At 43.4% G+C, this 23,452-nt stretch overlaps 2 protein-coding genes across 5 annotated transcripts in view; one reads left to right on the plus strand and one right to left on the minus strand.

Moving 5' to 3' along the window:
- Positions 1-4,526, minus strand: part of LOC135510363 (tudor domain-containing protein 7B-like) — a 44,188-nt gene extending 39,662 nt beyond the window's left edge. For both annotated transcript variants that reach the window (XR_010451107.1, XM_064931225.1), the window contains exon 1: positions 4,096-4,526. Coding sequence is in view for 1 of the 2 variants with exons in the window: in XM_064931225.1 (XP_064787297.1) it covers positions 4,096-4,170 (75 nt within the window). In the remaining variant the exon portion in view is untranslated. The remainder of the gene's footprint in view (positions 1-4,095) is intronic.
- LOC135510362 (dynactin subunit 1-like) overlaps positions 2,686-23,452 on the plus strand; it is a 33,345-nt gene continuing 12,578 nt past the window's right edge. Inside the window, exons 1-20 of one of the 3 annotated variants that reach the window (XM_064931222.1) lie at positions 2,686-2,833; positions 6,199-6,453; positions 6,602-6,680; positions 7,621-7,652; positions 7,800-7,817; positions 10,408-10,563; positions 11,384-11,407; positions 11,881-11,961; positions 12,126-12,242; positions 12,599-12,803; positions 13,499-13,577; positions 13,937-14,096; positions 15,606-15,710; positions 16,038-16,229; positions 16,962-17,081; positions 17,286-17,438; positions 17,535-17,701; positions 17,951-18,119; positions 18,310-18,378; positions 18,667-18,788. In XM_064931222.1, coding sequence (XP_064787294.1) covers positions 6,226-6,453; positions 6,602-6,680; positions 7,621-7,652; positions 7,800-7,817; positions 10,408-10,563; positions 11,384-11,407; positions 11,881-11,961; positions 12,126-12,242; positions 12,599-12,803; positions 13,499-13,577; positions 13,937-14,096; positions 15,606-15,710; positions 16,038-16,229; positions 16,962-17,081; positions 17,286-17,438; positions 17,535-17,701; positions 17,951-18,119; positions 18,310-18,378; positions 18,667-18,788 — 2,276 coding nt within the window. In that variant the 5' untranslated portion in view covers positions 2,686-2,833; positions 6,199-6,225. The remainder of the gene's footprint in view (positions 2,834-6,198; positions 6,454-6,601; positions 6,681-7,620; positions 7,653-7,799; positions 7,818-10,407; positions 10,564-11,383; positions 11,408-11,880; positions 11,962-12,125; positions 12,243-12,598; positions 12,804-13,498; positions 13,578-13,936; positions 14,097-15,605; positions 15,711-16,037; positions 16,230-16,961; positions 17,082-17,285; positions 17,439-17,534; positions 17,702-17,950; positions 18,120-18,309; positions 18,379-18,666; positions 18,789-23,452) is intronic. The other 2 variants (XM_064931224.1, XM_064931223.1) reach the window with 2 other exon arrangements.

The raw sequence follows: 23,452 nt of genomic DNA on the forward strand, positions 1-23,452 counted from the left end.
ATGTTGACCTTAATGACTAATGATGATAAATACAATCCACCTGTGTGTAATCAAGTCTCTGTATAAATGCACCTGCACTGTGATAGTCTCAGAGGTCCGTTAAAAGCGCAGAGAGCATCATGAAGAACAAGGAACACACCAGGCAGGTCCGAGATACTGTTGTGAAGAAGTTTAAAGCCGGATTTGGATACAAAAAGATTTTCCAAGCTTTAAACATCCCAAGGAGCACTGTGCAAGCGATAATATTGAAATGGAAGGAGTATCAGACCACTGCAAATCTACCAAGACCTGGCCGTCCCTCTAAACTTTCAGCTCATACAAGGAGAAGACTGATCAGAGATGCAGCCAAGAGGCCCATGATCACTCTGGATGAACTGCAGAGATCTACAGCTGAGGTGGGAGACTGTGTCCATAGGACAACAATCAGTCATATATTGCACAAATCTGGCCTTTATGGAAGAGTGGCAAGAAGAAGGCCATTTCTTAAAGATATCCATAAAAAGTGTTGTTTAAAGTTTGCCACAAGCCACCTGGGAGACACACCAAACATGTGGAAGAAGGTGCTCTGGTCAGATGAAACCAAAATTGAACTTTTTGGCAACAATGCAAAACGTTATGTTTGGCGTAAAAGCAACACAGCTCATCACCCTGAACACACCATCTCCACTGTCAAACATGGTGGTGGCAGCATCATGGTTTGGGCCTGCTTTTCTTCAGCAGGGACAGGGAAGATGGTTAAAATTGATGGGAATATGGATGGAGCCAAATACAGGACCATTCTGGAAGAAAACCTGATGGAGTCTGCAAAAGACCTGAGACTGGGACGGAGATTTGTCTTCCAACAAGACAATGATCCAAAACATAAAGCAAAATCTACAATGGAATGGTTCAAAAATAAACATATCCAGGTGTTAGAATGGCCAAGTCAAAGTCCAGACCTGAATCCAATCGAGAATCTGTGGAAAGAACTGAAAACTGCTGTTCACAAATGCTCTCCATCCAACCTCACTGAGCTCGAGCTGTTTTGCAAGGAGGAATGGGAAAAAATGTCAGTCTCTCGATGTGCAAAACTGATAGAGACATACCCCAAGCGACTTACAGCTGTAATCGCAGCAAAAGGTGACGCTACAAAGTATTAACTTAAGGGGGCTGAATAATTTTGCACGCCCAATTTTTCAGTTTTTGATTTGTTAAAAAAGTTTGAAATATCCAATAAATGTCGTTCCACTTCATGATTGTGTCCCACTTGTTGTTGATTCTTCACAAAAAAATACAGTTTTATGTCTTTATGTTTGAAGCCTGAAATGTGGCAAAAGGTCGCAAAGTTCAAGGGGGCCGAATACTTTCGCAAGGCACTGTATGTAGCCATGAAATGCTTTGAAAGGCTGGTCATGGCTCACATCAACACCATCATCCCAGAAACCCCAGACCCACTTCAATTCACATACCGCCCCAAACAGATCCACAGATGATGCAATCTCTATTACACTCCACACTGCCCTTTCCCACCTGAACAAAATGAACACCTATGTGCGAATGCTGTTTGTTGACGATAGCTCAGCATTCAACACCATAGTGGCCTCCAAGCTCATCACTAAGTTCAGGGCCCTGGGATTGAACATGTCCCTCTGCTACTGGGTCCTGGACTTCCTGAAAGGACACATTGACCACGCAGACCCTCAACACAGGGGCCCTCAGAGATGCGTGCATATTCCCCTACCGTACTCCCTCTTCACCCACGACTGTGTGGCCGCGCACGACTCCAACACCATCATAAAGTTTGTTGACGACACAACATGGTTGGCCTGATCACCGATGATGATGAGACAGCCTACAGGGAGGTCAGAGACCTGGCAGTGTGCGGCCAGGACAACAACCTCTTTCTCGATGTCAGCAAGACAAAGGATCTGATAATAGGATAATAGGAAATTGAGACCCGAGCACACCCCCATCCACATTGACGGGGCTGTAGTGGAGCGGGTCGAGAGCTTCAAGTTCCTTGGTGTCCACATCACTAAGGAATTAGCACGGTCCACACACAGTGGGGAAGAAGGCACGAGAACGCCTCTTCTCCCTCAGGAGGCTGAAAAGATTTGTCATGGACTCATCACATACGCTGCTGCTAATGTTTAATATCTATCCTGTTGCTGAATTACCTCCAACCTCTGCATGTCGACTCGGTACCTACCATGTGGATATAGCCAAATTATAGTTACTCGTTGTGTATTTACTCCTTGTGTTATTATTTTTCTATTATTTCTATCTGCATTGTTGGGAAGGGCCGTAAGCATGTCACTGTTAGTCTACACCTGTTGTTTACAAGAATGTGCCAAAGAACGTGTATTCGATTTTTGATACCTGTAAATCAAAATCTCAAATAAAGTCCCCATGGGAGAACCATTTGATGAACCCTTTTGGGTTCCACGTAGAGGCCTTTTTGCAGATGGTTGGACATGGAACTCAAAAGGGTTCTGCCGGGAACCAAAAATGATTCTCCTATGGGAACAGTTGAATAACCCTTTTGGAAACTTTTTTTTCTACTGAGCTCATGTGAGTGGAAAAACAGTACAAATATTGTAATCAGTTTTGTTTCTATATAAACGTTTTGCGCATTGCTCGTTAAATTAATTTCACTTTTGTCAGAAGAACCGGAAGTAGACCATTTATAATAAGAAAAGAAATCACCGGAAGTTGTTGTGGGGTGGACCGTTCTTATAATATAGGGTGGACATGGTATTTTGATAACTGACCCTTACATGTATATTTTAAACTTCCGTTTAACCAACAAGTTCTTTTGGAGCATCATACCAAACCTAACTTTGTCAATTTGCAGGTAGGTGGCAGAAGTTTGCTAACGTTACCTAGCTTCTCAAGATTATTGACTGTTAGGCTAACACTTCGCATCGAGTATAACGTTAGCTATGAATCTGACGTTCGCTAGCTAGCGTTACTAGCTACAATGAAATATATTGTAGATTTAACGTTAGCTAGCAAATTATTTTAGTTCGCCTGAGTCACTGCTTCTTTCCATGGGAAAACTATGAATATACATTTTTCAGAGTAGTTAGCTAGCTAATTTGTTTGCTCGAGCTACCTAACGTTAGCTAACATTACAATCAGATTTTTGACTGACACGAAACACACCACAGTTATCTAGCTTAGTAACCAACTAGCGTTAGCGAACTAAGTTAGATGACAAACGTTAACCACTGAACCTGGCTGGCCGGCTAGCTGGTTTAGCTTGCCAACTGTCATAATGTTTGTACTGGATGACACTTTCACCTGATCTTACAGGGCAAGATGACACTGACAACCTCTGAAGTAGATACACACTCCTGAAAAGGAGGATAATCATTTCTATTGGTGACGGTCAAGTGCTGACATGAGCATAATCAGAAACACTTCCTTTCTCACTGACTGACTGATGTTCTTCTTTCAGTACAGAGGTCCATATCAGGCCCTACTAGTGTCCTGTCAGGTATTGTTATGGCAAGATTATTTTCTGTTTTCCCATAATGATCTAGCTGCTACAACAATGTTATTGCGTACTTGCTGGGATTCTGGAGAAGTACACAAGCTCACTTAGAGTTGTGATGATATCTGGATGCTGAAGGCAAAGCATCACTAATAGCTTCCCCTGCCAGAGACCCATCTCTTTTTCACCCCTCTCCTGACTCTGTCACAAACACTTCCTCTCAGAAAAATAGTGAGAGAAGCTAGGAGGAGAGATGGAAAAGCTTACACTGTTTGATACTGTTGTTATTTTGCGGATAAATAAGGCAGCAAGTCAATATGGCTGGAATGCACAGACGGCATTCCGTGGCCGTCCTGGCAATGGGCCGGGGTAGCTTGGTGAGTCCTATCTGATATTCTGTCTAAGACTAGACTAGTTCCTACATATGAGTTGATTTGATTGTACGGACAAACAGCAACAGTCAGTTATTTTACCTAAGGCTAGTGATTGTCTATAGGCTACTTTTGATTTTGATAACCATTTTTAGTGGTGCCACATTCGAGAACAGAACTGTATCAAGAGCAGTTTTCTTGTTGATTCTGCTGGCAAAGAAATGAAGTTAAAATACTAGTTTTACTCACAATGCAGGCGATGCAGCACGGTGCTGAAGATGATGATTTTGGTGATGATGATGAAATAACATGTTGTGGCTCCATGATCTGTTCACCGCTTCAGCTGAAGAAGTTACGGTTAGGAAGGATGGGTCGACTATTCCAATGTTAATGGCATTTCCTGGATGTTCCGGTGTTATGACATAAGAGCTCAGTTTCTAGTTCTCTTGTTTTTAGTTTCTGACTAACACCATTCCTGCCATGATCCTGGCTACTCCTCCCAGTTGTCTGCCTTTCGGACTATATCTATCAGGCTAGCTACAGCTAATCTGGTCTCCTCTCACATGGCATTGCCTCCCTGAAGACCCACATATGATGTTTGCCATGTTCCTCCATGGCCCATTTGGACCATTTCTCAAAAATGTCCTCAGTGTGGGTAGTCTGTGAGCGGTACTGTCTGTGTGTCTACCGGCAGTAATGGTTACAGTCTGCTGAACCATATGACTGGGTGTGTGACTGCTCTGTCCTCAGGCTGTCTGTGGTCTAGCGAGCATGAGTCAGCTGGCTGTGTGTCTGTCTATATGGCCTAGCTAGCTAAGAGTCAGCTAGTTGACATTCAGAAGAGGGAACTAGACCTAGTGGGTCTATCATCAATATGTTTGTTTCTATTACTTGTTGTGGAATAGGCCTAAATCAGCCATTTTCCCTCACAGCCTCTTCCTGGCAATCTGTGAACTAGGCCTTAATGGGCAATTAGGTCTAGTTATTTAACCTTTATTTAACTAGGCAAGTCAGTTAAGAACAAATTCTTATTTACAATGTCGGCCTACCAAAAGGCAAAATGCTTCCTGCTGGGATTAAAAACACAAATATAGGACAAAACACACAACTGCTTTGCTTTATCTTGGCCAGGTCGCAGTTGTAAATGAGAACTTGTTCTCAACTAGCTTACCTGGTTAAATAAATGTAAGCCAGTTGAGAACACATGACAACACAGCATGGCAGCAACATGGTAGCAACACAGCATGGCAGCAACATGGTAGCAACACAGCATGGCAGCAACATGGTAGCAACACAGCATGGCAGCAACATGGTAGCAACACAGCATGGCAGCAACATGGTAGCAACACAGCATGGCAGCAACATGGTAGCAACACAGCATGGCAGCAACATGGTAGCAACACAGCATGGCAGCAACATGGTAGCAACACAACTTGACGACAACATGGTAGCAACACAACTTGACGACAACATGGTAGCAACACAACTTGACGACAACATGGTAGCAACACAACTTGACGACAACATGGTAGCAACACAACTTGACGACAACATGGTAGCAACACAACTTGACGACAACATGGTAGCAACACAACTTGACGACAACATGGTAGCAACACAACATGACGACAACATGGTAGCAGCACAAAACATGATACAAACATTATTGGGCACAGACAACAGCACCAAGGGCAAGAAGGTAGAGACAGAATGCATCCCGCAAAGCAGCCACAACTGTCAGTAAGATTGTCCATGATTGAGTCTTTGAATGAAGAGATTGAGATAAAACTGTCCAGTTTGAGTGTTTGTTGCAGCTCATTCCAGTCACTAGCTCCAGAGAACTGAAAAGAGGAGCAACCCAGGGATGTGTGTGCTTTGGGGACCTTTAACAGAATGTGACTGGCAGAATGGGTGTTGTATGTGGAGGATGAGGGCTGCAGTAGGTATCTCAGATAGGGGCGAGTGAGGCCTAAGAGGGTTTTATAAATAAGCGTCAACCCGTGGTCTTGCGACGGGTTTACAGAGGAGTATAGAGTGCAGTGATGTGTCCTGTAAGGAGCATTGGTGGCAAATCTGATGGCCGAGTTGATGGCATGGTATGTTGTCATCAATAAAAACATGTTTGCATGCTTCACTTTGTTGTTGTGGAAAATCCAATGTTCAAATGTTTTGTCTTAACTCACCAAGAACTCAGTTGTCATTGTTTCTTGTTTGTGGATAAATTACAGATTTCCAGGCACATAGAAAAGTGCAAAGATCACAAAAAAATCAAACCGAGGTGAGGCTGTAGACCAGCAGTCACAAGGTCCTCTGTTCTAAACTATGTTCTCTCTCTCCACCCACACCCCCCAGATTTCCGGCAGCCCCCTCCTGAGCAAGATGAGTGCGGACGGGGGAGGCAAGCCTGCCAAGGTGGGCTCGGTGGTGGAGGTGATCGGTAAGGGCCAGCGTGGCACGGTGGCGTATGTGGGCGCCACGCTCTTTGCCACGGGTAAGTGGGTGGGTGTGATCCTGGACGAGCCCAAGGGCAAGAATGATGGCACGGTCCAGGGGAAGAGATACTTCCAGTGTGATGAGAACTGCGGCATCTTTGTGCGCCAGTCCCAGGTAACTAAGTTAAAACGCCATACCACACACACAGACAACCTCTCTCTGACTGTGACACACACAGACACTCTCTCTGACTGTGACACACACATTGTGGAAGAGTAATAGACAGGTTCAATACACCAGTCTTCCTCTCTCTCCTTATCAGATCCAGCTAGTGGAAGATGGTGCCACCTCTCCAGACATCCCAGAATCTTCCACTGCCAAGTTCCTGTCCAAGCAGAAAGGTGAGCAGAATAACAAAGCTGTAGCCTTCATTTACATGGCCTCAGATAGCATCAGGATTGGGGTTAATTTCAATTCAGTAAGTCAACTGAAATTCCAATTCTAATTGTCCTCAATGCTACTTGAGTTCTCCCCAGCCCTGGATAGCATGGCACTGATCTTTAGGCTACAATCATAAAGACAACACTAACCAGGTTTCCATCCAACGTTTTTAAGCGAGTAAAGTACATGTTGGATAAAAAATGTCACGACAGGCCTGATAGAAACATAAAATGTGTCAGTTAACTTTCCACATGTCGACAAAACTAAATACTCTAGACATGGTGGGATCTTTTTGTGTCGGTTAAATTCATTATGTGAGAATTGTCTGCAGAAACTCTTTATGCACAAATATTGATATAATACCCATCATATGGAAGTAAACTTGGAGTCACGCGATGACATGTTGTGAGGTCTTCCCACTACGACTCTCTGGGAAACCATGCAGTTCATTAGACTACAGATGAAATGAGGGATGAATTTATAACTATATATAATAATTATAATAACTATATAATGCCATTATTTATTTTTTTGAAATTAGAAATCCATCAGTAGAGTTGAAAATGCCATGGAAAACCATTGAACTTTTCTATTCACTACATGGGAATGAAACCGCCGAAGTGCACATAACATTTACTATGTGAACACGCACAGCCTTTTAATCCCCAACAAGTCCATTCGATGGAAACTCATCTTTGGTGGGGTAATGCGCGTATTGTTGTTAAGCAGATATAGAATATTTGCATGAAAATCTGTTGCCGATTGGATGGAAACCTAGCTACTGTAACACGTTATATTACGGTCCACTTCAAGTATTTGTAAAGGGTTTAGAAGTAGTTTATAAATGGTTGTGTGTGTTTATAATAACATATGATCTGTTCGTTCTGTTTTTATCTTCAGACATCCCTGAGATTCCAAAATCAGTCAAACAGGTACAGGAAACATACAGACCTTTTGTTTGGGAGTGATTTCCATCCCTCTCCTCTCCTTTTCTCTCCCTCCATGTGACCTACCTGACCTCTTCCCTCTTTTCTACTTCTCTCTATCCCTCTCTCCTCTCCCCCCAAATACCATTACAGACGCCCGTTTCCAAGAAGGTATAGATATTATAAACTATTCTCACCTACTTTGCCACGGTGGTTGCTTGCTTGTCACCTTTTCTTTGGAATTAGGCTGTTCAGGGTAATATTTTTGGCCTGTCATAGCTTTTCTTTTGAATTAGGCTGTTCAGGGTAATATTTTTGGCCTGTCATAGCTTTTCTTTTGAATTAGGCTGTCCAGGGTAATATTTTTGGCCTGTCATAGCTTTTCTTTTGAATTAGGCTGTCCAGGGTAATATTTTTGGCCTGTCATAGCTTTTCTTTTGAATTAGGCTGTTCAGGGTAATATTTTTGGCCTGTCATAGCTTTTCTTTTGAATTAGGCTGTTCAGGGTCTGTCGTTCCTCTTTTGTTCTGTATTCTGCTAACGGATCACATGGGTGTTTCATGTCACCGTACATTTTCACTTTGGTTCCATGACACATTTAAGAGCATGATGTTCCATGTTCTGGCTGTTAGGTTCATTTTTTATATATATATATTTATTATTTGTGTGTGTGTGTGTGTGTGTGTCTATATATATATATATATATATATATATATATATATATATATATATATATATATATATATATATATATATATATATATATATATATAAAATCTTTTTTTTTTGTATTCTTGCATTGTGATGCGCCTTGTTTTTGCTTCGACTTCACTCGGGATTATTTTATTTTGAAACTTATTTATATCATGTTATATACTTTTTAACATCGACTTCACCCACTTAATATATTAACTACAGTACGTCTCCTCAGTTTTTAAAAGTAGTGGTTATCAGCTCAAACTTCATACTTGCATAAAGACTTAAAGAAAAATCCCACCCAAAAACTCTCTTTTGGTATTTGTTTGATTAGTCAATAGTTGATATAGTTCTAAAATGTTTTGCAGGTCAGCAATGAAGTTTTCAAGATATGCAGCTTTCAAATACAGAAATACAGTCGGTATGTTGCATCATATGATGCAAAATGCGTCAAACCGGCTGTATTTCTGTATGTCAACAATGAAGCAAATGCTGAGAGTTTCTGGGTGGAGTTTTCCTCTAAGTGACTAAGGGGAATGCAGTAACACACAGCAGTCCAGCCTGCTGGAGAGTGATATATCAGTGTGTTTTGACTAATATTAACCCTGTGTGTTTCTGCCTCTCTGCCCTGCTAACTACTGCCCTTCGCCGTCTCTGCTGGGCCTGTGTGTGTGTGTTCTCTATCCTCTCCTCCGCCGCTACTATACCCTCCTCCTCCTCTTCCTCCTCCTCCTCCTCCAGTCCGTCACCCGTCGTAGCACCAAGGTGAGCTTGTTATGAACAGCAGACGCTGTGGTAAAACGGTTCCGTTAAAGACGAGCCCACCTGTCCATTCCTACTGTAGATCGTGTCGACCTTGTGATGTCACAGCAGCACGCTCTGAGGTAGATTAGAGCAGTGGAATGTTGATAAGCTCATGAATATGGAAGATGTAGGTATGTGACAGAGTAGGAAAGTAGCTCACCACAGTCTGCGAAGGAATGATGTTTTAGAGTGGGAGATCTCCTGCTACAGTTTATCGTCATAGACTGAGATAATCAACAGTCAGTATTTGACGAGAGTATGTCGCACGTCAGCACATGGTGTGTGTATCTGTTTAGGCCTAACTATAGAATGTGAGAGTAGTAGTGTATAAAGTTGTTCTCGAAGATTCCCTCAGGAAGAGAGAACAGCAGTAGATGGCTCTTCAATCCCTAACATAGCAGAGTGTATAAAGTTGTTCTAGAAGATTCCCTCAGGAAGAGAGAACAGCAGTAGACAGCTCTTCAACCCCTAACAGTCTACTCTCATACAACAGTGGAACACTCCAGGTCGTCTCTCCTCCTTCAGCTCCCTCCCCTCCCTCCTCATGGTACGTTCCAGGCCTCAAAGCATCTGACTCCCCATGGGAGAAATCAACTCTGGTCATGGAGGGGTGAACTCTGGTCTTTCCTGGAGGGGGGAACAAAGGTCAAATTCACTGCAATAACTGGAAAAACGACAGCGTAGTTAGTTTTTAGTATTTTAAACCAAAGTCCCCACAAAATGTGAAGCAGTAACTTACTACTGTAGTAGTGCCTCTAAAACCAGAGTTCACCCTTTTACAGACAGTTCAGTTCACCTGGCCAGTTCCTTGAGAACTGTTGGTACTTTTTGGTGGAGGCCAGATCCGCACAGTAAAGGGTGACTTATATGGCACTGGGTGTGGTATTTGCTCACCACGGCAGGTTTCACTTAGATACAGGTTGGTTTACTGGAGTTCACCTGGGCTCTGGGTGGAATGTTTCTGTGTTCAGTTCTGGGAGCAGTCTGTTTTTATGGTCACTGGGATTAACAGGTAATGGTATGGTCTCACAGATGTAGTTCTCTTTTACATGTATTTTACTTGTATTTCTCCCTCTCCCTGTTCTCCTCTCTTGCTCCCCTTTATCTTTCTATCTTTTCTTTACCTCTCTCTACCTCCACCCTCTACCTCCTCCCTCCCTCCCCCACCTCTCTCTACCTCTCCTCTCTCCCTCTCTCTACCTACCCCCTCCCTCTCTCTACCTACCCCCTCCCTCTCTCTACCTACCTCCCACCTCTCCAGGCTCCCCGGGCCGTCGGCTTGTCCAGCTCTCGGTCCAGGGAGGATGTCAGCGAGGGCAGCCTGTCTTCAAAGGGTGCGCTGGGGGCTCCTGTCGTCCCCCTGCCCAGCGGCATCCCCGCCACGTCCGGAGCTCCACCTCCCGCCACCCCTAGCAAGGTCAGTCCACAACCCCTGTGGCCAATCAGATCATCACCTTAGGTTCTGGGGAGCTTTTTGGTCTAGCACAGAAAGAAAACACCCCATTTATCATAACATTGATACGTTGTTGGATATGTTTACTACTGGGTTGGAACAAAAGCCTGCAGCCTGATATGTAATTTATATAGAGCTGAGACAATAAACCCCAAAAAGTATCGACACATACCACTTAATGAGGACATTTTGATGACATTCATTACGATAATTAGCCTATTCTACAGAAAAGTGAAGTTTGAAATTAAGTTTGCTAATATGGGGTGATTATTGGGAAAATGGCGACTGCATGAAGATGGCGACCCCCATGTACTTACCACACATTCCTTGTTTTGCTAAGTTTGCAGTGTTGTTCATCGCTCTCCGTTACTATTTGTATGGTCATTGGCACCGTGTACATGATGCCAAAGCTTTAAGACGCAGACAATAAAAAAAAATGTTTACTGGCACATTGAACCATGTCGCTTGCCGTAGTTTAAGAACTCTGTGGGTAGTGCTAAAAACAAGATGTCATATCTGAATTCCTCCATCTTTATGGCCCGTCTGCCGTTGATGGCTACAACATTCAAACTAGCAGTAGTAGTTTGAAGGGTGACAACAAAAGCTGGTGCACATTATTGTAAACGTATCATTCTATTTGTTGTATTGATTCAGTCAGTTTATGGTGATTGTATCTTTTTGTCCGCATCGCCCAGCTTCACCATGATATCACCTCCATCCATTGTGTTTCCTCATTCGTTGTCTGTTGACTGTTGTGTTCCGTCCATGTTGTCGTTGTAAACAGGCTGAGCCTCCTGCATCAAAGCAGGTAGGGTAACAGTATCTGAACGCATGCTTATCTGATCTGGGCATGTTGTTTGACTAACAAACCGGGGTTGCCCCAAATGGCACCCTATTCCCTATATAGTGTACTGCTTAATAGGGAATACGGTGACATTTGGGACATAACCATTTGGGATGTATCCAGAGATCATAGGGTGCTACTCCTCAGCCTCACTACCACTGCCCTTCACCTGCATGCCAACAGAGGGCAGAGTTTCTTTGGTTTAATATTACTGAGTAAAGGAGTTTACTCCAGACACGGTTCCTGGTGGTGGGAGCATGTCTTGGAGCTTTGAGGTGTTTTTTTGGAATGTGGGTTCTAACGTCTCTGGTTGCTTTGAGATGTCCACGATCCCCTCTCTCAATGCCCCCTCTCCATCCCTTCCTATTCACCCCCCTTTCTCTCTCTGTCTTCCCTGATGTGTTCACCTTCACACCTTAACCTCTCCGTGTTCCCAGGAGGAAGAGTCTCTGCGTGGCCAGGTGAAGGACCTGGAGGAGAAGCTGGAGACCCTGAAGATGAAGCGGGCGGAGGACAAGGTCTTTGTCTTTTTAATAATCTATTTATCTTGTTATTATATTATGTACAGCACGTTGACTGGATGTCTCTGTATGAATATACAAATATAAAGAAATCTAAAGTAGATTTTTGTATTTTGATAAATATGTAATAACTTGTATTCATATTTACAATGATTATTCAGGTCAAGCTGAAGGAGCTGGAGAAACACAAGATTCAGCTGGAGCAGCTCCAGGAGTGGAAGACCAAGATGCAGGAGCAGCAGACGGACCTGCAGAAACAACTCAAAGAGGCCAAGAAGGTACCGTACACACCAGAAACATGAATGATTAACCTCTATGGTAGTCACCTTTCTGAAATGAGTACAGAACCTTCACGCTTCTTACCGGGTTTCTGGCCACTTCTCTTATTAAATCAGAGTACTTGGCAAGACTTCAAGTAACACACCGGTAGTCATTAACCTAGAATAATTAAAAGGTCATCCCTTATGTAATGTTGTACCAGGTATGGAAGTCTGTTGTCAGGTACCTAGTTTTAGCTTTGGTTAGATTGACATTGCTAATGACGTCCACTCTTGTCATTCTGGATTTTTTTGCGTATTTCGTCTGACTCTGTTCATTCACAAATGTGAGATTTACACTAATGTTCCTCTCCCAGGATGCCCGGGAGGCATTGGAGGCCAAGGACCGCTATATGGAGGAGATGTCAGACACGGCAGACGCCATCGAGATGGCCACCCTGGACAAGGAGATGGCCGAGGAGCGGTCCGAAAGCCTGCAGGTGGAGGTGGAGTCGCTGAAGGAGAAGGTGGAGGAACTCACCATGGACCTGGAGATCATTAAACACGAGGTTGAGGAGAAAGGTTAGAGGTCACTAGTAGTGAGTTGCTATAAAAGGCTGCTCTATTTATGGTATCTCATCCCATACAGAGGGTCGGAGATCATACCCCTAAAACATGCTAACCTCCCCTGTTATTGTAATGGTGAGAGGTTAGCATGTCTGGTTAGCAAGTCTTGGGGGTATGATCTTTGACTAACTTTCTCACTCATCATTATTCACGATTCATTCAGGATTATCTGTGATGGTAGCATCCAGATTAATGTAGCAGTGTTCAGAAACATTCTTAAGATAAAACTGACTCCAATGACACAATATTGACCATTTATTTCTATTGGACTCAAAATAAATTGAAATGCAACCATAACGACATGTAAATGCATCCAACAAGTTTGTAGATTCACAAGCTTGATGTAGTCATACTCAACTTTTGACTACATTATTTATAATCTTTAGGGATGTCAATAATTTTGGCCCCTACCTTTTTATTGAGAAAAATATATATTGTTAAACAAAATCGTTTTGCATACACTATAGGTCAGTATTTAAATCATTTGTTTTATACAGTCATAAGTGTTCATTTTTATCAAGGGTGTCAATCATTTCGGATCCCACTGTCTTTGTATTTAAGAAAAAATAGCTATCATATATTTGACAAGGACTTCAGTTTTGCTTGGCAAAGTTGAAACGAAACCTAACCTAACTCTCTTGCTTCTCCAGGTTCTGACGGAGCTGCCTCTAGTTACCACGTAAAGCAGCTGGAGGAGCAGAACAGCAGGCTGAAAGATGCTCTGGTCAGGTGTGTGTACTTACAAAAAAAAAAAAAAGGTGTTACGGGTTTTATTTCTTGAGATCTTTCAGCTTTGACCAAACTGTCTCATCCGTTACTTGATGTTTAATTGAGATCTAGTGCCCCTTATGGGTACACTGGGGTGTCTCTTCCCTTCAGGATTTGCTCAAAATGATTTGTCTGTCACTTTTTGGGGCAGTTTCCTGGACACAAATTAAGCCTAGTGCTAGACTAAAGAGCCTGCTCAGTGGAGAATCTCCATTAGAAGTGGTTTCTAGTGCAGGACTGCACTTGATCTGGATCTGGGAAACCAGCCTTAAACGTTTCCCTTTAGTTTGATCTCTAACAGAACTATTTGTTCCCCTCAGGATGCGTGACCTGTCGTCGTCTGAGAAGCAGGAGCACGTGAAGCTGCAGAAGCAGATGGAGAAGAAGAATGGAGAGCTGGAGACTCTGAGGACCCAGAAGGAGAAACTACAGGAGGAGATGAAGCAGGCTGAGGCCACCATTGATGAGTTGAAGGAGCAGGTCAGTCAGCCAGGCCATCATCGATGAGCTGAAGGTGGTCAGTCAACCAGTCTGTCAGTCAGTTCGTCAGTCAGCTGGGGGGGGGGGCTAGATTACCGTCAACAAGCTCAAAGAATAGGTAAGTCAACAAGAAGGTTAGACAGCCAGTCAGGCCACCATCAATGAGCTCAAAAGCAGGTCAGTCAGGCTGTCCATGAGCCAGTCAGTTAACCAGACAGCCAGCCAGGACATTATCAACAAGCTAAAATAACAGGTCGGTCGGGTCAGTGAGTCAGCCAGTTAACTAGGTTACCATCAACAAGCTCAAAGAACATCCCAGCCAGCCACTCCGACAGGCCACCATCATTGTGCTCAAAGTACAGGTCAGTCTACCAGTCAGTCAGCCAGGCCACTATCAACGAGCTCAAAGAACAAGTCAGCCAGTCAGTGAACAGGTCAGTCAACCATAGTGTCAGTCAGCCTGTCCGTCCGTCAGTTAGCCAACCAGTCAGCCAGGCCACCATCAATGAGCTCAAATAACAGGTCAGCCAACCAGACAGTCAGTCAGTCACAGTGACCTCAAAGAACATGTCAGTTGTTCGTTCTGCCAGTCAGTCAGTCCACCATGGATGAGCTCAGTGAACAGGTTAGCCTGTCAGCCCACCATGGATGAGCTCAGTGAACAGGTTAGCCAGTTGCTCATGTAGAGCAGGGGTCTTCAACTTCTTTTGCCCAGGAACCCCCTCCCTGGCAAACTGGCGACCCAGGAACCCCCTCCCTGGCATCCCGGTGACCCAGGAACCCCCTCCCTGGCAAACTGGCGACCCAGGAACCCCCTCCCTGGCATCCCGGTGACCCAGGAACCCCCTCCCTGGCAAACTGGCGACCCAGGGACCATCATACTTTAGCAAAAAAAATACATTTCATGTCTCATCAGGTGAATGATAATGGCAAGGAGAAGTAATCAACATTTTTTAAATGAATAGTTTTGGTAGATTGTTTTTCATTATTCTGACCTGCCCACGTTATTATTTACATTTGAGTCATTTAGCGGATGCTCATATCCAGAGGGACTTACTATTAGCTAGAAAGGTAGCCTCAAACACATTTTTGCTAAGAGCAACTATTTAGCTGACCAAGGAGAGTGATGGAGTGTTGGATTAGATGACTATCCTCCACAATCACCTGACCTCAACCCAGTTGAGATGGTTTGGACCGCAGAGGCCAGGAAAGGCAGCCAACAAGTGCTTAGCATATGTGGGAACTCCTTCAAGACTGTTGCAAAAGCATTTCTCATGAAGCTGGTTGAGAGAATGCCAAGAGTGTTCAAAGCTGTCATCAAAGCAAAGGGTGGCTACTTTGAAGAATCTAAAATATATTTTGATTTAACATTTGTTATTTTTTCCTACATGATTCCATATGTTATTTCATAGTTTTGATGTCTTCACTATTATTCTACAATGTGGAAAATAAAGAAAAACCCTTGAATGAGTAGGTGTGTCCAAAATTGACTGGTACTGTGTGTCCTAGGTGGATGCTGCTCTCGGGGCAGAGGAGATGGTAGAGACTCTAACTGAGAGGAATCTGGACCTGGAGGAGAAAGTCAGAGAGCTGAGAGAGACCGTCACTGACCTGGTGAGTTCAATCAACAATACCCCTGTCAACACTGTTACCTTAATGTCAACCCTGTTACCTTAATGTCAACTTTGATATCCATGTCAACTCCGTTACTTTGTATGCTTTGAGTAGTCAGTGATTTGTTGAGTCAACTCTGTGTCAACTGTTTGCCCTTCATGTGGGTCCACGACATTGGTAAGGAGACTGTTTTAGAGACGGAGAGACACCGTTTGTGTTTGAACCCTGTCTCTGCATGACTTTATACCTAAACCCCTGTCCACTCATCACTACACAACTATAGCTGCTCTGACCCTTAACCCGTCAACCCTGACCTCGCCCCTCCAGGAAGCGATCAACGAGATGAACGACGAGCTTCAGGAGAACAGCCGAGAGACAGAGATGGAGCTGAGGGAGCAGTTGGACCTGAACGGGGCCAGGGTGAGAGAGGCCCAGAAGAGAGTGGAGGCTGCTCAGGAGACTGTAGCAGACTACCAGCAGACCATCAACAAGTACCGCCAGCTCACTGCCAGTCTGCAGGTATGTACCGCCAGTCTGCAGGTATGTGCCTCCAGTCTGCAGGTATGTACCTCCAGCTCACTGCCAGCCTGCAGGTATGTACCGCCAGCTCACTGCCAGCCTGCAGGTATGTACCTCCAGCTCACTGCCAGCCTGCAGGTATGTACCTCCAGCTCACTGCCAGCCTGCAGGTATGTACCTCCAGCTCACTGCCAGTCTGCAGGTATGTACCGCCAGCTCACTGCCAGCCTGCAGGTATGTACCTCCAGCTCACTGCCAGTCTGCAGGTATGTACCTCCAGTCTGCAGGTATGTACCGCCAGCTCACTGCCAGCCTGCAGGTATGTACCGCCAGCTCACTGCCAGTCTGCAGGTATGTACCTCCAGCTCACTGCCAGCCTGCAGGTATGTACCTCCAGTCTGCAGGTATGTACCACCAGCTCACTGCCAGTCTGCAGGTATGTGCCTCCAGTCTGCAGGTATGTACCACCAGCTCACTGCCAGTCTGCAGGTATGGTTGGAAATCACAACTTCAGAGGAGTATCAAAGAACATGCAATCAAAAGAATGACATTGAAAAACACTACCAAGCATATTTAGTAGTTAAAACAATGGAAAGGTGAACTTGTTTGTCACACTTTGGGGTTTTAATAACTTCCTGAACACTTTCATTTTAAGGAAAATGGCGAAGGTGTTAGGTGACAGTGGTCTCTTTTGGTTGTTTGTATCTAAAGTGTGTGTGTGTGTGTGTGTAGGATGCCAACAAGGAACTGACCAGTGCTCAGAATGCCAACGCAGAGCAGGTCCAGCCTCCTCCACCAGCTGAGCTGTTTGACTTCAAGATCAAGTTCGCTGAGACCAAGGCCTACGCCAAGGTAAGGAACACAGAGCAGCTGGTTCCGGTGAAGACCCAGCTTGGGGTCCAACTGTCCCATTCAACACTTTGGGGGCATCATACCAGTCTGCCGATGTGCTTTTTGTTCCCAGAGAAACATGCATTGCATTTTAGTGTTAAATGTACAGGTGTGTGCTGTTATTGCAGATCAATAATGTGTGTGTGTGTGTGTGTGTGTCTCCAGGCCATAGAGATGGAGCTGAGGAAGATGGAGGTGGGCCAGGCCAACAGACAGGTGTCTCTCCTCACATCCTTCATGCCCGATTCCTTCCTGCGTCACGGAGGAGACCACGACTGTATCCTGGTGCTGCTGCTCATACCAAGACTCATCTGCAAGGTACATTGAGAGAGGGGAACAGTAACAGGTTCAAGTGTGTGTCTGCTTGTTTGTCTGTTTTCAAGATGCCAAATGTATGTTCCCCCCTCCCTCTAGGCTGAGTTGATCAGTAAGCAGGCCCAGGAGAAGTTTGATCTGAACGGTAACCCCATGGAGAGGACTGGGGTGAAGATGAGAGGACCACCTGGAGAGCAGCTCAGCTTCGCTTCAGGACTGGTCTACTCTCTCACCCTGCTGCAGGCCACGCTGCACAAATACCAACAGTAAGGCCAAGTGTGTCTGTCTCTCTCTGCCACTACTAAATAGTAAGGAAAACTCCTTCATGGTTATCTTTTAGATTCTGAATAACTTTCTATCTTAATTAGGAAGAGTAAGTGTACTGTGAATCTGACATACCCTATGTTACTCTCAAAAGATACTACCAGCTCATTCGACAGTCTGCTTTCTCTCGTCTGTGGCTGTTGTCAGAGTAGTGTCATTTACTTCATCCATCAAATATTCTCTCCCCCTAGAGCTCTGAACTGCTGCAGTGTGCAGGTGTATACGCAAATGGGGACTCTCTACTCAGAGATGAGTGTCCATGAGCGTTCCCTCGACTTCTTCATTGACCTGCTGCACAAAGACCAGCTGGATGAGACTGTACACGTGGAGCCTCTCACCAAGGCCATCAAGTACTACCAGGTTAGTACCACGCACGGATTCACACACACACTCTTCATGTGCATATGCACACCTGACGGAAACACTCGACCACACTCTGTCAACTCAACACCGATGAAACACATTATCAAGCCTCATCAATTTTAAGAATAAATAAAACTCCAGATTGTGTGAGGCCTTGATTGATGTACCAATCTGTTTTATGTTACAGCAACTGTACAGCATCCACCTAGCTGAGCAGACTGAAGACTGCACCGTGCAGCTGGCTGATCACATCAAGGTAAAACTGTCGTGTACTGAAGAAAGTAAACCTCTCTAGGTCATGTTAAGGTCTTTCCTCCCTTCCTTGGGGTAATCAAGATTTCTAACAGGCCCCTAATCTTTTCTAGGTTCAGTAACAAACATTGTCTAACTAAACTCAATATGACCTTTTGATGTCTGACCTCTAGGTCATTCAGAATGTGTTGGATTGTATGGGGGCTGAGGGCCTTCCTACACAACTGACTGCCTCTCTGTGCTCCCTCTGTGTGTGTGGCGCCCTCTGTGTGTGTGTTTGTCCTGTGTGTAGTTCATCCAGAGTGCATTGGACTGTATCGGTGCTGAGGTGGTGCGTCTCAGGGCTTTCCTGCAGCCGGGACAGGAGGGGCTGGCTCTGAACATCCTTCTGAAGGACCTGGACACCACGTGCAGGTCTGATATAACTATATTTAATAATATTATTTCCATGTACTGTACCAGTCACAAGTTTAGAAAATAGTGAAAAGAAAGAAAAACCCTTGAGTAGGTGTGTCTAAACCTTTGCCTGGTACTGTATATATATTTTCGCAGACCCCTGGTTGAATACCCCTGATATAGTGGTTTCTTCCAACCGAGGAAGTTTACCATGCTTGTTACTGCTAATGTTTAGGAGGCAGCCGCTCCACAGGTGACATGGCTCTGTGCATTTTTCTTTTCTATAAATCAGACTTTTAAGACCTTTGCGACGTATGTGTTTGTAAAAAGTAAAATACAATGTGTCGTATTTGGCTATGCCTGATTAAGTGATATGACATGCTATTCTATAAAATAATTTCTCCATAATTCATATTACCTGATTGAGCTAATCATGTAAATGTAATTAACTAGAGTCGGGCACAACAAATTAATATTTCTAGAGCTGTTATCTTCCGAATAAACTCTTAAAGACCTAGTAATATTTTACATCAATAACCAAAAGCAGTCAATATTAATCGTCACCTTAATGCAGTCTCATCTGAAAGTTGTATTGTAAAGTTGTAATTCTTAGTTATCTGCACGAACCCTGGCTAACAAGTTGAATTAGCAATACAAAATTGGGTTTAATTATGTATTTACTAAATACCTAACTAATCACACAGAATTACACATAATTAAATCTTAACTTGATTACAAATTACGTCATAAAGGTAAACGTTCCTAGCGGGCGGAACAGATATGACAGCTTGTTACACAAAAGACAAGGGGCTGGGTTTGAGTGAAAGAGCGGGAAGACTGAGTAACAAAGGCCGAAGCTGTGCTATCGTAAATAGCGCAGTAAATTACCGGCCATTAGGAAAAGGAAAATGCAATAAATATTTACTCTGAGCTGCTCTTCGGTAGGTTGGTGGTAGATGGAAGGCCGTGTTGCCAAACCGAGTCCTTTGAAGAATGTCTGGTTGTCAATTCGATACGTTGTAGTAGCGTCGTTGTGTGATAGACAGTATACTCTGTTCCTTCCTAACCCTCATTTGCAGCTGCTGTTGCTAACTCAACTGCTAGGAGGTATCACTTCTGTAGTGATTAAGAGTTCAAAGTTCATACCATTCGCAACCAAAGCAGACGCTGATGTTTGCTTCGTTCTGTAGTTATTATCTGAACCATTCTGACATCGGACCAAGGTCCTACATCCTCGGAACAGGAAGTTATATTGTCGCCATGGGTTTAAATAGGAAGGGAGTGTTTGGCGTGTTTGAAAAGTTTTGTAGCCCATGTCCTTTCACAGGGGCGGGCCACTGATTGAGCAGAGCCCTATCTTATGAAAACCCAAATCTCACATTTTAGAAGCTAAAATCACATTTCATCCCATCACAAATAATTTCATATTCAAACATTTAAATTGAACAACAATTCCATGTGAATCCGATAACTCTGATGTGTAGACAACGTCATGACAAATGTTAATTGTTTTGTATTTGAAAATCATTACTGTATGTCGAATAAATTAGTGTGTGTGTTTATTTAACACTCAAGGCTATGTAAATATTTTCAAAGGAAATGCAAGGAAATAAATGATAAAAATATATACAGTACAAGTCACCAGTTTAGACACTCATTCCAGGGTTTTTCTTTATTTGTACTATTTTCTACATTATAGAATAATAGTGAAGACAAACTATGAAAGAACACATATGGAATCATGTAGTAACCAAAAAAGTTGTTAAAATATATTTTGATTTGTAGATTTGAGATTCTTCAACGTAGACACTCTATGCCTTGATGACAGCGAGGCACACTCTTGCCATTCTCTCAACCAGCTTCCCACATATGCTGAGCACTTGTTGGCTGCTTTTCCTTCAGTCTGCGGTCCAACTCATCCCAAACCATCTCAATTTGGTTGAGGTCGGGTGATTGTAAAGGCCAGGTCATCTGATGCAGCACTCCATCACTCTCTTTCTTGGTCAAATTTCCCTTACACAGACTGGAGGTGTGTTGGGTCATTGTCCTGTTGAAAAACAAATGATAGTCCCAATAAGCACAAGCCAGATGGGGTGGCATATACAGTTGAAGTCGGAAGTTTACATACACCTTAGCCAAGTACATTTAAACTCAGTTTTTCACATTTCCTGACATTTAATCTGAGTAAAAAATCCCTGTTTTAGGTCAGTTAGGATCACCACTTTATTTTAAGAAATTGAAATGTCAGAATAATAGTAGACAGAATTATTTAAGCTTTTATTTCTTTCATCACATTCCCAGTGGGTCAGAAGTCTACATACACTCAATTAGTATTTGGTAGCATTGCCTTTAAATTGTTTAACTTGGGTCAAACATTTTGGGTAGCCTTTTCCATCTTCCCACAATAAGTTGGGTGAATATTGGCCCATTCCTCCTGACAGAGCTGGTGTAACTGAGTCAGGTTTGTAGGCCTCCTTGCTCGCACACACTTTTTCTGTTCTGCCCACACAATTTCTGCAGGATTGAGGTCAGGGCTTTGTGATGGCCCCTCCAATACCTTGACTTTGTTGTCCTTAAGCCATTTTGCCACAACTTTGGAAGTAGGCTTGGGGTCATTGTCCATTTGGAAGACCCATTTGTGACCAAGCTTTAACTTCCTGACTGATGTCTTGATGTTTCTTCAATATATCCACATAATTTTCCTCCCTCATGAAGCCATCTATTTTGTGAAGTGCACCAGTTCCTCCTGCAGCAAAGCACCCCCACAACATGATGCTGCCACCCCCATGCTTCATGGTTGGGATGGTGTTTTTCAGCTTGCAAGCCTCCCCCTTTTTCCTCCAAACATAACAATGGTCATTATGGCCAAACTGTTCTGTTTCTGTTTCATCAGACCAGAGGACATTTCTCCAGAAAGTACGATGTTTGTCCCCATGTGCAGTTGCAAACGGTAGTCTGGCTTTTTTTATGGCGGTTTTGGAGCAGTGCTTCTTCCTTGCTGAGCGGCCTTTCAGTTTGTCGATATAGGACTCGTTTTACTGTGGATATATACACTTTTGTACCTGTTTCCTCCAGCATCTTTACAAGGTCCTTTGCTGCTGTTCTGGGATTGATCTGCACTTTTCGCACCAAAGTACGTTCATCTCTAGGAGACAGAACGCGTCTCATTCCTGAGCGGTATGATGGCTGTGTGGTCCCATTTTGTTTATACAGATGAACGTGGTACCTTCAGGCATTTGGAAATTGCTCCCAAGGATGAACCAAACTTGTGGAGGTCTACAATTTATTTTCTGAGTTCTTGGCTGATTTCTTTTGATTTTCCAATTATGTCAAGCAAAGAGGCACTGAGTTTGAAGGTAGGCCTTGAAATGCATCCACAGGTACACCTCCAATTTGACTCAAATGATGTCAATTAGCGTATCAGAAGCTTCCAAAGCCATGACATAGTTTTCTGGAATTTTCCAAGCTGTTTAAAGGCAAAGTCAACTTAGTGTATGTACATTTCAGACCCACTGGTATTGTGATGCAGTGAGTTATAAGTGAAATAATCTGTCTGTAAACAATTGTTGGAAAAATTACTTGTCATGCACAAAGTAGATGTTTCTAACCGACTTGCTGAAACTAGTTTGTTAATTAGAAATTTGTGGAGTGGTTGAAAAATGAGCTTTAATGACTCCAACCTAAGTGTATGTAAACTTTCGACTTCAACTGTAACTGCAGAATGCTGTGATAGCCATGCTGGTTAAGTGTGCCTTGAATTCTAAATAAATCACAGACAGTATCACCAGGAAAGCACCATCACACCACCTCCTCCATGCTTTACGGTGGGAATCACGCATGCAGAGATCATCCATTCACCTACTCTGTGTCTCATAAAGACACGGCGGTTGGAACCAAAAATCTCAAATTTGGACTCATCGAACTAAGGACAGATTTCCACCAGTCTAATGTCCATTGCTCGTGTTTCTTGACCCAAGCAAGTTTCTTCTTATTGTTGGTGTCCTTTCAGTAATGGTTTCTTTGCAGCAATTCGACCATGAAGGCCTGATTCACACACACTTCTCTGAACAGTTGATGTTGAGATGTGTCTGTTACTTGAACTCTGAAGCATTTATTTGGGCTGCAATCAGAGGTGCAGTTAATTCTAATGAATTTGTTCTCTGCAGCAGAGGTAAGCCTGGGTCTTCCTTTCCTGTGGCGGTCCTCATGAGAGCCAGTTTCATCATAGTGTTTTGATGGTTTTTTGACTGCACTTGAAGAAACGTTCAAAGTTCTTAAATGTCTGGATTGACTCACCTTCATGTCTTAAAGTAATGATGGACTGTCATTCCTCTTTGCTTATTTGAGCTGTTCTTGCCATAATATGGACTTTGTCTTTTACCAAATAGGGCTATCTTCTGTATACCATCCCTACACAACTGATTGGCTCAAACGGATTAAGGAATTTAAATGTTAATTTAAATGTATTCCAGGTGACTATCTCATGAAGCTGGTTGAGAGAATGGCAAGAGTGCAAAGCTGTCATCAGGGTAAAGGGTGACTACTTTGAAGAATCTCGAATATAAAATATATTTCATTTTTGTAACACTTTTTTTTGGTTGCTAAATGATTCCATGTGTTTCATCATTTCAATGTCTTCACTATCATTCTACAATGTAAAAAATAGTACAAATAAAGAATAA

The sequence above is a fragment of the Oncorhynchus masou genome, chromosome 23 (assembly GCF_036934945.1).
Source record: "Oncorhynchus masou masou isolate Uvic2021 chromosome 23, UVic_Omas_1.1, whole genome shotgun sequence".
Taxonomy (NCBI): domain Eukaryota; kingdom Metazoa; phylum Chordata; class Actinopteri; order Salmoniformes; family Salmonidae; genus Oncorhynchus; species Oncorhynchus masou.